Here is a 16,669-nt window from a genome sequence, read left to right on the forward strand (position 1 = left end):
TGTACACTCTTTGCTCCTCTTTCTGAGTCTAAATTTGGAGGTACTATGGTGATGCTCTCTCTCATTCTACATCTCTTATTTCACTCCACTTTAAATCGAGTTTCCTCCCACTGCATATTTCCATGACTTCCTCTCGCTGCAGCGCTTTTCCTCTACACAGCAGCATTAAGCAGGGTTCCTAGAAAACATACTGCTGTAAAGTTCAAGGAAGAGGCTGAAAAACAGATCATCTCATGTGGGATCCATGTAAATTTTACAGAGGGTGGTTTTTGTTGCTTTGCTCATCCTTTTGGTCATGTTAGGACATCTGCACTGGAAAATTCTCTTTAATTTGGTAAAAAATGGTCAGGTTATGTGGTTAAACCTTGGAATAAACGTATAATTATCAGGGCATTAAAGTGGGGATCGCTGTAGCCGGGATGACCTTGGTTTGGACTGTCTGCTGCTCACATACAGATTTGGACATTGTTTTCGGGTTTGCATTAGGACACTGTTAGATGGGAAACTCCTTGCTAAAAACCAGATGTTTCTTATTAAGATGTGTGTGTGTGTGTGTGTGTGTGTGTGGTCCAGGTAAACCCTATTGTGGGGACTGAATGTCCACACAAAGTACCAGTAATTATTGACTTTGTGGGGACATTTTTTTGAGGAAAACAGCTTATAAATAATACAGAATGATGTTTTTTGAAAATGTATAAAGTTTTCTGTGAGGGTTGTGTTTAGGCGTAGGGTTAGGGGATAGAATATACAGTTCGTGCACATTAAAAAAATGATTATGTCTATGGAAAGTCCTCATAAAACATGGAAACCCAACATATATGTGTTTGTGCATCTGTTTTTCATTCTAACACTGATCGTCTTCTCACTTGGATGGATGTGTGTGAGAGTTTGTGACATTTTGCATTCTAAATGTTTGCACAAGAAACCGCTCATGTTGGCGCTCGTGTGTTTCCAAACAAATCGATGATTTATTGTGAGATCTGATTTATTTCTGTGAGATTCTGTTTATTTTTAAGTTTTATTTTGATGACTCATACTTGGCAGGATGCGATGATTGGTGGTTGCTAAGGCAGTACTGTTCATACTTAAAGTTACTGATTCAAACCCCAAAAGTATTAAACTACATAATTCTCTCTGCATCATTTGTACTTTTCTTCACTTTTAAAAATAAAGGTTCTTTATTGGCATTGGTGGTTCAATAAAGATCCTTTAACATACATGGAACCTTTCCATTAAAATGTTCTTCACTATGAAAAAAAAAAAAGGTTCTATGGGGAACTTCTTCTATGGCATTGCTGAGAAAACCCCTTTTGGAACCTTTATTTTTGGAAGTGTACGTGCGCATGCTTTCAATTTTCATTTTTTGTCTTGTGGTCAATAAAATGGATGAAAAAACCTTTACTGAAACAAGAACGAGATCCATATCTACAAACCAAAGTGTTCTCTTTTTATTTGGGCCGATAAGAAACCACTTAGCAGTATGCTAAAATCTTTAACTCAACTTGCAAATTGAATACAATGGCTGTACAAAAAGAAAAAACTATAATCTAATATTTCCCTTTATAGTTATATAGACATTTGTGCTTTACAACTACAACCGCACAGTGACTTGTCGTTTAACGTATATATCTGTTCACAGTGAATAGCGTAACTGTATAAGTACAAAGAGTCCAAGAGGAAGGAAAACGTCATTCAAACATGCCAAAAAAAGCATGAATTGCACAAATAACGTTCATAGCATCTGTACTGGCTGATTCCTCCCCTGTTGAGGGGCCCCGTAAAGTCTTTAACTGTTTGTGGTCAAATCGACAGAGCATCAAAAGCAGAAGTGAAAACTGTTATGTGTAGCCTACTCAAGGCAGAAGGAGTAACTGTAAAACATGGCCACTTCTTTGAAACTTATCAATGAACACTTTCAGTTTGACTCAACCCGTTGAATCGTTTTCTAAACCTCCTTAGTTGTAAAATTTTATTCAGGGCTAGTACTAGAAACCTCTGAGATAAAACTAATCTGTGACCATCAAATGCATATTATAGGTTATATGCTATTTTAAGTTAACATAATAGTAAACATCAACTAACAATGAAGAATACATTTACAGCATTTAATAATCTTGGTTAAAGGGTTAGTTCACCCAAAAATGAAATTTCTGTCATTAATTACTCACCCTCATGTCGTTCCAAACCCGTAAGACCTTCGTTCATCTTCGAAACACAAAATCAAAAGGTTTTTTATCCTCAATAGAAAGCAACAAAATGATCACATTCAAGGTCCAGAAAAGTAGTAACTACAACGTGACTACAGCGGTTCAACCTTAATGTTATGAAGTGTCGAGAATACCGTTTGTGCGCAAGAACAAAACAAAAATAATGACTTTATTCAACAAATTTGTCTCTACCCTGTCAGACTCGTACACATTAGTTCATCGCTTCCGTGTTTATGCCCAAACGCCGGCTCAGTATTGGCCGGCTCTTGCATCAGCATCACACGCGTGTGTCGTGCTGCTCGTGTAACCAGTGTTGGCCAATACTGAGACGGCATTCTGACGTAGAACCTGGAAGTGCTGAACATAAATAGTATAGGAGAACGACAGGGGAGACAAATTTGTTGAATAAAGATTTTATTTTTGTTTTTGCACACAAAAAGTATTCTCGACACTTCATAACATTAAGGTTGAACCACTGTAGTCACGTTGACTATTTTAACAAAGGTTTTACTACTTTTCTGGACCTTGAATGTGGTAATTTTGTTGCTTTCTATTGAGGATTAACAAAAACCCTCTTGGATTTCATCAAAAATCTCTTCGTTTGTGTTCCGAAGATGAACGAAGGTCTTACGGGTTTGGAACGACATGAGGGTGAGTAATTAATGACAGACAACTATTTCATTTTTGGGTGAACTAACCCTTTAATATTTTCTACATATCTGAAAATAACTTATGCATATTTGTAAATTGACATTAACCAGGGAATGCATGAACAAATGTATACCTAAAATGCAATGTAAGTGTCGGTGTAGATAAAAGGATCTGCAAATTTTTATTTCCTGTACGTTTTCTACAAGTTCAGTGTCTGCACTTCTGCATGGTTGAAGCCTGTTTAAATGCTTCCCACAGTTTATGTCGAAAAAGGAAGTTAACTGATGAAGGATGCTGAAGGTAAATCAGTAACAGTCTCAGAGGAAGAAGATTCTATAGAATATCGGCTTCCAGTGAATTGGCCTTTTCCAGTGAGGAATCAGTTACAGTCTGTGATTCTAGATATGCTACAGCATGGACAATGTTCTCTAGGACCCCCGTGGAAGGAGCAGCGTTTTCTCGGTTCAAAACAGTTACTATCACCGGTTTACAGGCAAACCTCCCCTGACACATCCCCACCCCTTCCACACCACACGCTTCTAGGGAAAGTTGTGGCCACTTGTGTTGCAATGCTCGATTGCCTGCAGCGAACATTGTTAGGTGGTATCTTTCTTCTTATCTTCTTTCTCTTCCTGTCCTGGTGCCACTCGCTGAAGATGACAATATTATCAGGGGGAACAGCACAACCACGATAGTGTAAACCTCACTTACAACACCTTGTGGTAGAACTGGGTACGAGAAACTGCTGTCCATCCTTACTCAACATGAGCTGAATCAGCAAGGTTAAATGTCACGAGAAGCAAGAAGGGCTGAATTCAGAATGGCATACTACCCATCTTACTATTTCTGCCATATCTTTATATGGAGAAAATAGCAAGAATAGTGTGCTATTCTGAATTCAGCCAAGGATGCTATTTTTAAAACCAGTTACATTTTGGTGCAAACTTGTTTTAAACCCAAGAAGTTTTCTTCGGTATAAGCATTTGCTAAGAAAAAAAAATAACATGTAAATATTCTAGGCAGAGTGATGCAAAAACATTCTCAAGATGGACACATTTTATAACCTTCAAATAAAAGTCATCTAAAGGGTCATATAACATCAATGCCCAGTTTCACAGACAAGGCTTGCAGTAAGCCTGTCTTCACTGAATGCAACTTGCACTGACTTAAACTGGATCACAAAACCAGTCGTAAGTCACACGGGTATATTTGTAGCAATAGCCAACAATACACTGTACTTTCTTTTATGACAAAAATCATTAGGATATTAAGTAAAGATCATGTTCCATGAAGATATTTTGTCAATTTCCTATCGTAAATATATCAAAAATGTATTTTTATGAGTGGATATGCATTGCTAAGTACTTCGTTTGGACAACTTTAAAGGCAATTTTCTCAATATTTCTCAATTTACACCCTCAGATTCCAGATTTTCAAATAGTTGTATCTCGGCCAAATATTGTCCTAACAAACCATGCATCAATGGAAAGCTTATTAATTCAGCTTTTAGACGATGTATAAATCTCAATTTCAAAAAATTGACCATTATGACTGGTTTTGTGGTCAGTGCCATATTTTGTATCCTGCACACCATGTTTTCTTTAGGGCACATTTAAAAGCCACTTAACAAACAATAAGACAAAAATGTTAAGGTTATTCAAAACTAAAAGTCAGTATAGCGTACAATAAATGCATCTGTAAAAAGGAATTGTTGGTTTTACTTAAAAAAGTAAGTTACCTGGTTGCCTTAAAATTTTGAGTTCATTGAAATTAAAAATGTGAGTTAATACAATGAAGGCGAATGGTTTAATCAACAGAAACTCAAAATATTAATTATCTAAGTTGATTTGACAAAAGAAAGAATGCTGTGATAACAAATCATGAATATCATTTTTTACAGTGTAACAAAGTCTTCTTAGGTTGTCAATTTAGTTTAAAATGTATTCCATTTATTATTTCATAAGGCTTTGTGATTCTTTCTTAGGGTTTCCTCAGAGGTTTTTCAAGTTTAATATGTATGAATGTGAAAGTGTATGGTTATCCATTGTAGAAAAACCCCTTTCACACATGCATATTTGTCATCCATGATGATTCATATTGCACCCCACAATAGTATTTATTTTTAAAAGTACTATTATTTATGTAGGTGTAAAACTTTTTTGTGTTGCTTTTTTACATTTCAAGCAGTCATACAGAAAAATTTTCCAATTAATCCAGTCAGATCATTTTGTACAAGCTCCACGTTGATCACACAGTGTATTTCAGCAGGTTCCTTCAGATGACAGTGTGTGAAAATGGTCGTTGCACACCTTATGCTTATCTTTGTATGTCTGTCTCAAAATTTTCTCTTTTCATGCAGTCCTGATGAAAGAAACAACCCTCAGTAGAAGTGTGTTAACGCTTCTGCTTTAAAATTGCAACATTTCTTTAAGCATTGCTGATGAGGCAATGTTCCAAAGAACAGGATTCTTTGCTGAATGAACACAAGCCATTTAAATGCCATGTCTAAAACATGTAGCTGGACTACATATGGGAGCTATTTTAGAGATAGCTAGAAGCATATGAATGAGTGATGCAAGACTTTTAAACACAGTCTTGGACTACAACATGTCTCGCATTGAGGTTAACAAATCCTTAAACCGCATTAAAGCGTGGTCTAACAACAAATTTTCTATAGGTGTATCCCTGACAAATCTGACAAGTATAGGACAGAATTATTCATTTTTAAAAATTCCTTTGTCTAATGTATTTTGAGATGTGATAGAGGATTGAACGGAGTGCACACACCTAAGAGCAATGCATTAACTTATTACTTTGCATTGCAATCCTCTCTGCTCATCTTTGTGCAGTGGAATTCATTACATCTCAATTCATTAGAGGAACATATACAAATATTAAATGCATTTTAGATCGAAGTGTGAAGGATAAACTAAAAACACTGTTCTAATATAGAGAGGTTATGTTATACAGGGCAGCTTCTGCAGCAAACCGAGCAGTGTCATAATGCTGTACATGTGTCTGAAGTTCACTGGGTCTTGGTACACTAGCCTCATTCAATGGCCTCTAGGTGGCAACATTTATAGGACTTTCAAAATACATGACATTTTGTCCTTTTCAGTCACTGATAAGCAGTGCGATTCACCAAATGTTAGTGTATCCTGGATTATCAATGCATTCAAAATCAAATTTACTGCATTTCAAAAACATAGTTTTTTAACATAAAGGCCCAAATTTAGTTAGGCTATATATAAGCCTATACATAATTCATAGATCATTTTCATACTTAGTGTTTTGGAATTTCCTGAAAACCATGTTGCACTTAATAACGTGTCAAATGAGTTTTCAAAAATGCAAATAACCCATATTGTCTCTTTAATATTGGGTTATGAAAACAACATACATAAGAATTATATAAGCCATAATAATAGTCGTTTAAGTAGTTTAAGATTGAATATATATATATATATATACACACTGCAATGAGCGTGTATGAGAATTACATCTTCTCTTTGTTGCATTCTGAGGTCAGTGGTCGTAAAGAATTCAGGATTCCGCCCATATGTCGAATTCGCGGGAGACCCATAAATCATTCCCGCCACCTGAGAGGGGGTGTTTACCCTGCACGTGTTGAGCCGGATGCGAATCTTTTGTTATGTAACCAACGCCTATATCGTTCTCATATGCTTTGCAGCCACTCTAAAGTTCATATTTGTATCCCTTAAGTCGCGCGAGATCTGTTTTAACTGTGTGCGCAAGGAGTGTCTGTTTGAGAACAGTATGTCCTTGTACGTAGATATTACCCGCCAAAAACAGACCACAGCACAACGTGATCGAGGCATTCTTTCTCTTTTTTTTTCTGTAGACACTACTATCACATTTGCAAACCAGACCGGCATTGTGAACTCTCACTCTCGCACACGTGTGTGAGCTTCAACCCCCCCATATTCTATTTCTTGGAATTTGTATGGTTCACTGGGTGCTGAACCCTCCGCCAGAGCACTAGTTTGGATCTATTCGCCCTTCATTCCACCACGGTCATTCAACCGCTTTTGCGTGCAGGATTTTATTTAATATCAAGCTACAGACTATAATTAGGCATAATAACAATAAGTGTTTTCATTCAACATTTGTCGAATGAATTTTGGCGCGAGATTTGTGATGCGGAGGATTACGGGAGTACATCGCCCTTTAAATTAAATGGTCTCCGTTCATCGCCACACCCACTGCCAGCTCCTGTCCGCGTGGGCTCTGACATGCCGCAAGGAGGGTCTGCGGTTTTCAGCTATTTTTAAAATAATTTTATAAACAATTATTTTAGACAGACCGTCGTTTTCAAACTCTTTTTTTCGCCATAGTGTTTGGAAAAAAAAGGTAAGGCGTGACTTTTTCTTCTTCCCCTGCATGTAGTCTGTCTAACTTACCGGCTTCCTCCATATGATTATACAACGTGAACCTCTCTGTCTCTTACTGTCGCAGGAAATGCATTACTCGTTAAGAAATCAGTTAAAGTGTGTTGGAAAGTTGCATTAATGCTGTTTTTATGCTTCGCAGATACTTTATATGACTTTTGATTTGCTGTTTTTCTTTAATACGCGATTTCACATGGCATAATTGCTTGTATTTTTTTTTTAATTAAATGCTTGAAAGAAAAAAAAAACAGTAACAACTGTCATTTTTGTACTGTATATGTATTCAAGTATATACTTAATTTGATTTAAATAATACTGTTAAGAGTTTGATAAAGTATAAATTATGTGCACATCTGTTTTTTTTTTTTTTTTTTTACTTTTTTTTTTCAAACTTTTCAGTGCCACAGGAACATAGAAAAGAGGTGTTTTAGATAGTCATAGTAACAGTAATATAATCAATAATATTGAAAATCGAGCATGAATTAATTAATTTATGACTTAAACATATTTTACTGCGTTTTGTTTATTAGCTTTTTAAAAGTCAAACGAATGACTTGAATATTTTTTTTAAAATGTAAGAAATTTAGTTTGGAACAAAACTCTCGTGCGCGACCTTTCCAGCTGTTCAGTGACATCACTGGCACGATCGACTACAACTCCGCCCACTTGGGCGGAGCCACCATTGTAAACACGAATAAAGCGGGCGCGCGAGCCGGGAAACTTTGCAATCGGCAGTGCATAAGAACAACACTTCGCAGGCCGTTTAGAAACAAGCCGCTGTTAGTCGCTAGCTGAAAGCCGGGTGGACTTTTACTTTTGGATGCACACTTTTCCCGTCTTTAAGGGATTCTTTTCTCGTCCGCTCTCCTGACAGGTTCAGCGAAGATGTTGCAGGCTTGTTCTCCATCGCACGATTGGCTCTGCGACTCCGAGCCGCTGCTGTTTGACGACGAGTTTTGCCTGAGTCTCATGAAGGACCTGCAGTCTATCCCCACGCCGCCCCAGTCCCCTCTGATGAAACCCGGGCTCGCGAAGAACTTGTCCACGGTGGAGCAGTTGGAGTTGGTGTCTGAACTGTTAATGGAGGATAACGACTTTCTCCAACTGGACTGGAACTTTACCGGCGGCGCTTCAGCCGCGGAGGATCCGCTCTCGGACTGCCTGTGGCGCACCGACGGAGACAAACCGATCGAGGATAAACTCTCAGCGGTGCTCTCCACGAGTCCCTTGCTCTCCGATATTGACACTGAGATTTTTGCTGAGATCGCCGGCTCTACGCTGGATTGCCACAATGTGGCGCTCGCTTGTCAAGCTCTGGAGAGCGAGGACTTACCGCTGGACAGCCAGGAGCAGATCGAGTCCACGTCTGATTACGGTTCACTGTCCACCGGAGGGGAATCATCTACAAGCGATTCTGGTGAGTCTTTAGATTCATTTATTTTCTGTTGCATGCATGCACATGTGTCCATCTAAAATATATGTTACTTAGTTTGTTGCCAGATTGAAGCAATGAATCAAACTTTAACTAACGTGATTTGAACCGTTTGTGCTCCACAGAGGAGGAGATTGATGTTGTGACCGTCCGGCGGTCGAGCACCCTGACACGTTCTCAACACCAGCAGCAGTTGGAGGACAGCCGGCGTGAGCAGCAGCGTGCTCTCAAGCGCTGTCACTTTGAAATTCAACAACAGCACAACTACGCCGCCCCACGGCCCGCCTCTCCTCCTCCCCCGCCCTCCCCCTGTTCCGCGCCCCCTCTCAAACGCTCCCGAGGGTCCGGAGACTCCCACCGAAGCACGCAGAGTTCAGGACGCTCCCGAAGTCTGGCCTCCCGACAGGCCGTGGACACGGAGGACGAAGAAGAAAGGCGGAGGACGCACAACGTGATGGAGAGGCAGAGGCGGAACGAGCTAAAGAACTGTTTCCTCAGGCTACGGGACAACGTCCCTGAACTGTCCAATAACGACAAGGCTTCCAAAGTGGTGATTTTAAAGCGGGCAAAAGAAAGCATCAGAAATCTGGAAACGGAGAACCACAGACTTACACAGAAGAAAGATAAACTCAGAGAACGACAAGAACAGCTGAAAGCCAGACTTGAGCGGCTCAAGAGACTGTGAGCGTCTGGGACTAAACGTCGCCTGTTCGAGGACCGTAACACTTTTGACTGACTGTAAAGACTTTAATGAGGAGATTTTGGATTTTATGCCACGTTAAGTTCTGTTCGGAAACACGCATGGTCAATGCAAGGAACGTTCTCAGTGTTGTGACTTTGCATTGTGCAGAAGTCATGTTCTTGAGTCTTAATATGAAACTTTCATATACTGTATGTTGGATGAATAATCAGTTAAAAGCATAGTTAGCCTTAAAAGAAACAAGATCACACATCTACCTGTTTGTTCTTGGCTTACACATTATTTGTTGTAATGTTTTGGGCTGGATCCAAAGGATGTTAAATATAGGGGGTTGAATGTAATTTGCATAAAATTACGTTTTTATAGACTTAGAGTTTGCATTTGTTGCTGTTCGAACTGGAAAGATAAACTATATTGGATTACGTGTTCATGCATAGCTCGTATTGTTGAGGTTTGGAGTTCTAGGGAGTGTTCAAACACTGTTCTCGACTCCATGTGTCTTTACTTTGTCAGTTATTGTATGTTCCCTCCTGTTTCTTTGTTTATCTACCTCTACCAGGAACAAACCTGGCTATTTTATTGCCTTCATAATGGCAACTGTACAGAATGTTTTTTTCAACTTTTTTTTTTTTAAATGTATATATCATCTGTTAATTATGTATCATAAATTATTTAGGCCCTTTTCTTTTGGTTCATTTGCAAGTTTTTGAGAAAAAAAAAGGTCTGTTCATCCTCAGATGCACTTTGTTATATAAAGTAATAAAGAATGAGCAAGATGACATGTTGTGTTTGGATCTTTTTATTGGCACCTTGCAGAAAATCACATTAGAACAACATCATTTCATGATGTCAAGGTGTGGTTTCTTCACAGGTACACATAAAGAGTTGCACAAGACTGAAAGCTTTAAAGAAAAGCAGGAATGTTTGAGTGATGGAATTTGGGTCAAGGCGAGGGGGTGGCTGGCTTGACATTGTTTAAAGTCTAAAGGGCCTGATTGCAGTGGGTCAATAAAACATTAAAGTGTAGGAGTGTTATATTGCTAGGGAATTCTACAGTAGCACAGACTTGCCCATATGAACTGCAGTCCCATAACTGAACCTGCATGCTCAAGCCTTGCTTTAGAGTAAACTGAATTATGAAGCAAAAACATACTTTAGTGTGATCAGTAAAATGGCTTATTTGGTTTTTCCCTTCCATTTCCCACGACAACCCTCAAAAGTGGTTATGAGGGCCTGTCTTCTCTCATTACATCATTTACAGTTATCTGAATGTATATTTGAAAGTCAAATTCTTAACTAGTACTTAAAAACGCTTGATGTTAGTGACACTCTGCTTAAATATTTGACTTACTGCCCTAGTTGGCTCTTCAAGGGTAAGTAGCACAGCAGCTGTATGATTCAATTAAAGGTCTAAAAATACATTTTTGCTCCTGGTAAAAATGCTGCCTTAAAAAGGAGGGGGAAAAAGTAACAAACATGCTTCACATTGATTAAAAGTGACAGTCTATTTCAAATAATTGTTATTTTGAACTTTCTATTCATCATAGAATCCTGAAAAAAAAAAAAAAAGTTTCCGCAAAAAAAATTAAGCAGCACAACTGTTTTTAACATTGATAATAATAGTAAGGCTCATTACTCAAAAACTCATTACTCCTCTCTCATTACTTTACTTGCTACTTTTTAGCAACAGTAATTAGTTACACTATTACTTTTCCTTCATGCCCCACAAAAGTTGTAATTGTATATCTTCCCCATAAAATTCTTTTAAAATGTTACTAACAACATAATTCTGCCTCATCATTTGACCAAAATCCACATTGGATCGCAGTCAGAAGTTATTACAAACACTCAGTGGTTATTGTATTAATTGTATTAATCTCGTTAATTGTCATGCGTAGTGTGAAGCTAATTGTAGATGTAATTTCTCTGTTACCCATATACTCATGTTGTATTTTATCAAAAGAAATCACATAAGTTCATAAGAAAATGTTTTGTTTTCCAAAAAGATTTTTAATTATAGTACTATAATTTATATCGGGATCAGAGGGATGTGGATGGGCAAAACCATATAATGCCAGAGTAAAGTAATGCCACAACTTACACAACAGTGTTCAGGTCATCTTTTCAGTGTAATGGCAATATTTCCATCCGCTGAATATAAGCGTTTCCATATTCCAAGCTTACCTGCTGCACTGGTGACTATATGTGCCTATGCAAGTCGTGAAAATTATGCAAATAAATCTAGGAATTACTGGATTGTTGGATTTCAAATCAGTAGGGGTCGAAGCATCAAAAGAAATGTTTCTTGAGCAGGAAATCGGCATATTAGACCGATTCCTGAAGGATCATGTGACACTGAAGACTGGAGTAATGATGCTGAACAATAAGCTTTGCATCACAGGAATAAACGACATTTTAAATGGACTTAAAGTGACCAGCAAGCAAGACCTGACGGTTTTGCAACAAGTGTCAGAACGGGTTTTAGACCTCCATCACTTAGTCTCCTTTCATCTTTTGTGCTTAAACCTGTTGGGTCATGGGTGCTCTGGAAAGAATGAAAGCGAGGATTGTCTCCTAACAATCTGGAGTCTGCATTCAGCCTTTAAACATGTAAATGTGCTGTCATCTATTCTAGACAACTGGCCCCTGAAACATTCTGAAGTTATAGACGGAGAGGTGCTAAAGGGACCAAGGTGGTTTAAAGCGAGACGAAAAAGACAAGACCTGAGAAATCTTCAGTTTTGAAAGCGCTTCCAGTTAGTTTCATGTTTCAATCATTAAGTTTATTTCTTAAGGGTCTGTGGCTGAAACTGTGCAGATCTCACATGAAAACTATTTCAATGAGCAAATGTGTTTTTAAATGTATCCTTATTGTCAACCATTACACACTGAACGTTTGAAATGTTACGATCAAAAGTTGCAACATCTGTAGAAGGGCTGAACACACACACGTCAGTGCATGTTAAGCTTGTGTCCCGGGGCTGTTCAGCAGGGAAGAAGAAAATATCCTAACAAGGATTGCAGAGAGTTTCAAAAGCTCCTCTTTAAACCAGAACCCTCCAAGAACACAGGGAATCACCTCAGGTCTGATCCTAAATGATAGAAAAAGACAAAGACAAGAAAAGAGATCAAAATCTATTTACTTTAGCAATACAACCATCTCTCTGGTGCTTCCACCCATCCACTAAATACATGACCAGAGGAGTCAACCTTATAAGAAAGCTTCGGGAAAGTAGTTTCTGTATTTCTTTTGCATATTGGGTTCCTTCAAGAGGTGGATTGCACTTTAAAATTCTTTGTAATTTAATGCATAACATTATTTTCCATATTTGCTGAAACACACCAAACAAAACGTGATTTTCTGCCTTGTGTGAAAGTGTTTTTACCAGCGTTTGGGCTTCAGCCTGTTGGTCTGATGCGGATTGACACTGTTGTGTTTGCTTTCATCACACTAAAGTGTCTCTGGCCATATGTTCCCTCGCAGGAAGGTGACAAGAGACGGGAGCCATGTTTGCGCTGGGCTGTTTGTTTCACTGCCTTCCTACTGTCATTAAGACATAAAAGCAGAATTAAGAGCTGACCATGAAGGTCACACACACATTCATTCATTACAATAATTCATGCCAAGGAAATCAGTCAGTAAAAGCATCCCAGGTAACAGGGAACATTCTCAGAACTTTGACAAATATCTGGCAGGGTTCTCTCAAAGTTACAAGCAAACATTCTTTCAGAAACATTAAAAGAATGTTTGTTCAAAGTTATCTGGTCTTTTAAGAATGTTCTCAAAATGTTAGCACAAAAACATTACTTTGTTCATGGAAGTTCTTTTTCTGAAACGTTGGGACGTTCATCTAAAGTTTTTTAAATGTTACTACTTGTTTCAGAATGTTAAAAGAACATTCAAACGTAATGTTCCACAACGTTTGGAGAATGATAAAATTGAATGTTTCCTTAATGTTCGCATAACCACGAAAAACGTTTTTAAAACATTTTAAAAATGGACATTTAGAAATGTTTTCATAATCTCTGTTTTTAGAACCTATTTTTGTAAGCTGGGATCCTCCCAAAACACACTCTTGATGTCTCGAGTATTAAAATGCAACCATTACAGAATAAACTGCTGTTCAAAAGTTTGGGATCGCTAAGATTTTTTAATGCTTTTAAAAGAAGTTTCGTCTGCTCACCAAGGTTGCATTTTTTTTTTATTTATCAAAATACAGTAAAAACAGTAATATTGTGAAATATTATTACAATTTAAAATAACTGTTTTTTTAAATATATTTTAAAATGTAATTTATTCCTGTGATTCAAAGCTGAATTTTCAGCATCATTACTCCAGTCTTCAGTGTCACATGATCCTTCAGAAATCATTCTAATATGATGATTTGCTGCTCAAGAAACATTTCTGATTATTATCAATGTTGAAAACAGTTGTGTACATTTTTTTTTCAGGATTCTTTGATGAATAGAAAGTTCAAAACAGTATTTATTTGAAATAGAATCTTTTTTTAACATTATGAATGTCTTTGCTGTCACTTTTGATCAATTTAATGCATTCTTGCAGAAAAGTATCAATTTCTTTATTAATTTTTTTCAACTAAAAGCAGCCTTGGTGAGCATAACAGACTTCTTTTAAAACAAACACACAAAAATCTTATCGATCCCAAACTTTTGAATGGCTGTATTTATATATGGCTGTATTTATATATGTATGTATATATATATATATATATATATATATATATATATATATATATATATATATATATATATATATACACACACACACATATAGTCAAACCAGAAATTATTCAGACATTTTTGATATATTTTTACTAGTGGGTGCAGGACACTATAGTTCATTTATGTAAGTGAGGATAGCAAAATAAAGTAAACTGTGACATTTATACCCAAAAATTCTTCATACAGTGGACTACCAGTAAAAGTGATAAACATCTGGAACCAAAAATTATTCAGATACTTTGACCTAACCATGTTTTGCTTAAGTGTTATCTGACATAATGAAGATTATTTTTTTCTGACACTGTTTAACTTTGAGATCTTGTCATATTTTATTACCATTTTTTTAAACTTAAGTGAATAAACTGAATTAATGAATGAAAGGTTCAAGGTGTCTGAATAAATTTTGGTTTGACTGTTTATATATATATATATATATATATATATATATATTATGTAAGGGCTAAAATCTGATTTACAAAAGCATTTTACATGCACAATCAACGAGGAGTTATTTTCAGCGATTAGCCACAGGAATGAAATAAGTGATTGACACATAAATTAGATTTTGAGACATGAATGACTGCTGGCTATTTTCAGAAAAACTGCTTTTCGAGAGGTAGCAGTCACTGAAGCGCTCGAGGGATCGGCACAAAAATGCCAGATAGCCACTGAAATCCACACGCTCCAATGACACGTGAGGCTTTCAGAGTGGTTGACAAGGACAGGTGTGAGATCTGATTGAGGCTAGGATACACCCTGTGGGATGTGTGTGTGGGAAGGGGACTGTCCTGAATGAATGTGTGGTGCTGGGAAAGTATTTTGGGGACAGTTTGAGATCAATGCATGTGTGTGTTCAGCACATGATTTATGAAGACACAACATGAACAAACCACAGGGCTAAAGTTAGTCAATTCCAAAGCACATCTTCCCTGCGCTCACAACCGGCATTACAAAACAGCACAACTGTACTCAGATGGGATACAATTGGAATTCTATTAATAAATATCCTGACACATCCAAACTTTATAATGGCAGTGAACAGGACCAAGAGTTTGAAGCTCAAGAAAGTGCCTCCATCCATCATAAATGTACTCCTCACGGCTCCGGAGGGTTAATAAAAGCCAAAAGCAAAGTGATGCGAAAATAGCCATTTTTAACAAGTTATAAAGTAAAATATTGAGCTTCTGCCAGACCACCTTCCATATTAAATATGGATATTTTTCTTACACAAATGCATTGCTTCACTTCAGAAGGCCTTTATTAACCCCCGGAGCTGTGTGGAATATGTTTATGATGGATAGATGCACTTTCTTGAGCTTCAAACTCGTTGGTCCCGTTCACTGCCATTATAAAGCTCAGATGCGTCAGGATATTTTTTAATATAACTCTGATTGTGTTCATCAGAAAGAAGAAAGTCATATAGGCTACACCTAGGATGGCTTGAGGGTGAGTAAATCCAAAGTCCCTTTAAGACAAGTCATTTCACTCGGCGGCCATCTTTGAAACGCCACTCGGGCATCCTGGGCATCATGCCCTATCTCTTTGAATGGGGAAACATCAAATTCTCCAAAACTGTTCGCCAACTAGGGTTGCCAACCGTTCCGTATAATACGGAATCGTCCCGTATTTAAGGCATGCGTTTTAATTTGAGAATTAATCATTCCTTTGTGACAAATTTGACAACATAGCCGTTCGCGGAAGGCTTTAAGACCAAGCAGACTTCTCTGTCGGCTTCACAGCGAGCGGGTCCCGCGGTAACGGCAAATCCCTTTCACTGTTCGTGGTTTGATTTCAGCATTCAGCCACGCAAGAAAACATGCGATCTCCCTGAGGGAAGAGGTGATCAAAAAGGGAAGTCGTCTTTCACTATTGCTAATGTTGTTAAATAGAGAAAAAAACATGTTACGTTCATTTAAGTAGCCTAACTTGGACCTCATTATTTGAAACACAAAATAATAAAGTCTCAAGCACCAAAAGCAGCCCATAATTCTCTACTTCTCTTTAATTGAAAAATATTCATTTTTATTTATTCATACATGGTTGCAACAACATTTAGTTCAAACTTTTAAGTACCATTGTTTAAAAAAATGCTTTATTGGCTGAAATTTTATATATGTATATATATGTATATGTATTTTTTAGGCTGGATCAAGCTAATGCGCATGCGCAGACCTAAATGCGCGTCTCTTCTGCCATGTTTCAGAGGCGCGCGTCTGACTGTTTCTATAGAAACCGGTGCTTCTAACGGCTGCTGCAGTGACGCGATGACTTTACCAGTCGGCGATTGGCTCTTATTTAGAAGGCGGGACTTATTCCGCCATATTGCGCATTACACTTTCTCCCATTCAAAACAATACGAGTGACACGTCTTGTGTTATTCTATAGTCTTTGGTAAATCACATAAATGTGTCCACAAAATGAATATAAATCTGATCTTCAATTCCCACTCTATATGCAAGTTTAGTTCTGCATTTTATTTATCATCAGCTAATTTTAAGATCATATACCGTAATAGGAGAGAGTGACA

The 16,669-nt window shown here is 37.6% G+C and overlaps 1 protein-coding gene and 1 long non-coding RNA gene across 7 annotated transcripts in view; one reads left to right on the forward strand and one right to left on the reverse strand.

Moving 5' to 3' along the window:
• Positions 1-6,840: 6,840 nt before the first annotated feature.
• On the forward strand, positions 6,841-10,178 carry mych (myelocytomatosis oncogene homolog). Of its 3 annotated transcripts, none has more exons than XM_048199068.1 (3): positions 6,841-7,226; positions 8,140-8,684; positions 8,825-10,178. In XM_048199068.1, the coding sequence occupies exons 2-3, from the start codon at positions 8,153-8,155 to the stop codon at positions 9,382-9,384; spliced, it is 1,092 nt and encodes a 363-aa protein (XP_048055025.1). In that variant the 5' UTR covers positions 6,841-7,226; positions 8,140-8,152; the 3' UTR covers positions 9,385-10,178. The 3 variants fall into 3 exon arrangements, with proteins under 3 accessions (XP_048055025.1, XP_048055023.1, XP_048055022.1); XM_048199066.1 differs by having other exon boundaries at positions 6,843-7,229; positions 8,142-8,684; XM_048199065.1 differs by lacking the exon at positions 6,841-7,226 and having other exon boundaries at positions 7,664-8,684.
• Positions 10,179-10,182: 4 nt separating this feature from the next.
• The window catches only part of LOC125273576, a 30,169-nt gene continuing 23,682 nt past the window's right edge, over positions 10,183-16,669 (reverse strand). For all 4 annotated transcript variants that reach the window (XR_007186098.1, XR_007186097.1, XR_007186100.1 and 1 more), the window contains exons 8-9: positions 12,786-12,943; positions 10,183-12,491 (exon numbers count right to left, since the gene is read on the reverse strand). This is a non-coding gene — a long non-coding RNA (uncharacterized LOC125273576). The remainder of the gene's footprint in view (positions 12,492-12,785; positions 12,944-16,669) is intronic.

Source organism: Megalobrama amblycephala, linkage group LG8 (assembly GCF_018812025.1).
Source record: "Megalobrama amblycephala isolate DHTTF-2021 linkage group LG8, ASM1881202v1, whole genome shotgun sequence".
NCBI classification, from domain to species: domain Eukaryota; kingdom Metazoa; phylum Chordata; class Actinopteri; order Cypriniformes; family Xenocyprididae; genus Megalobrama; species Megalobrama amblycephala.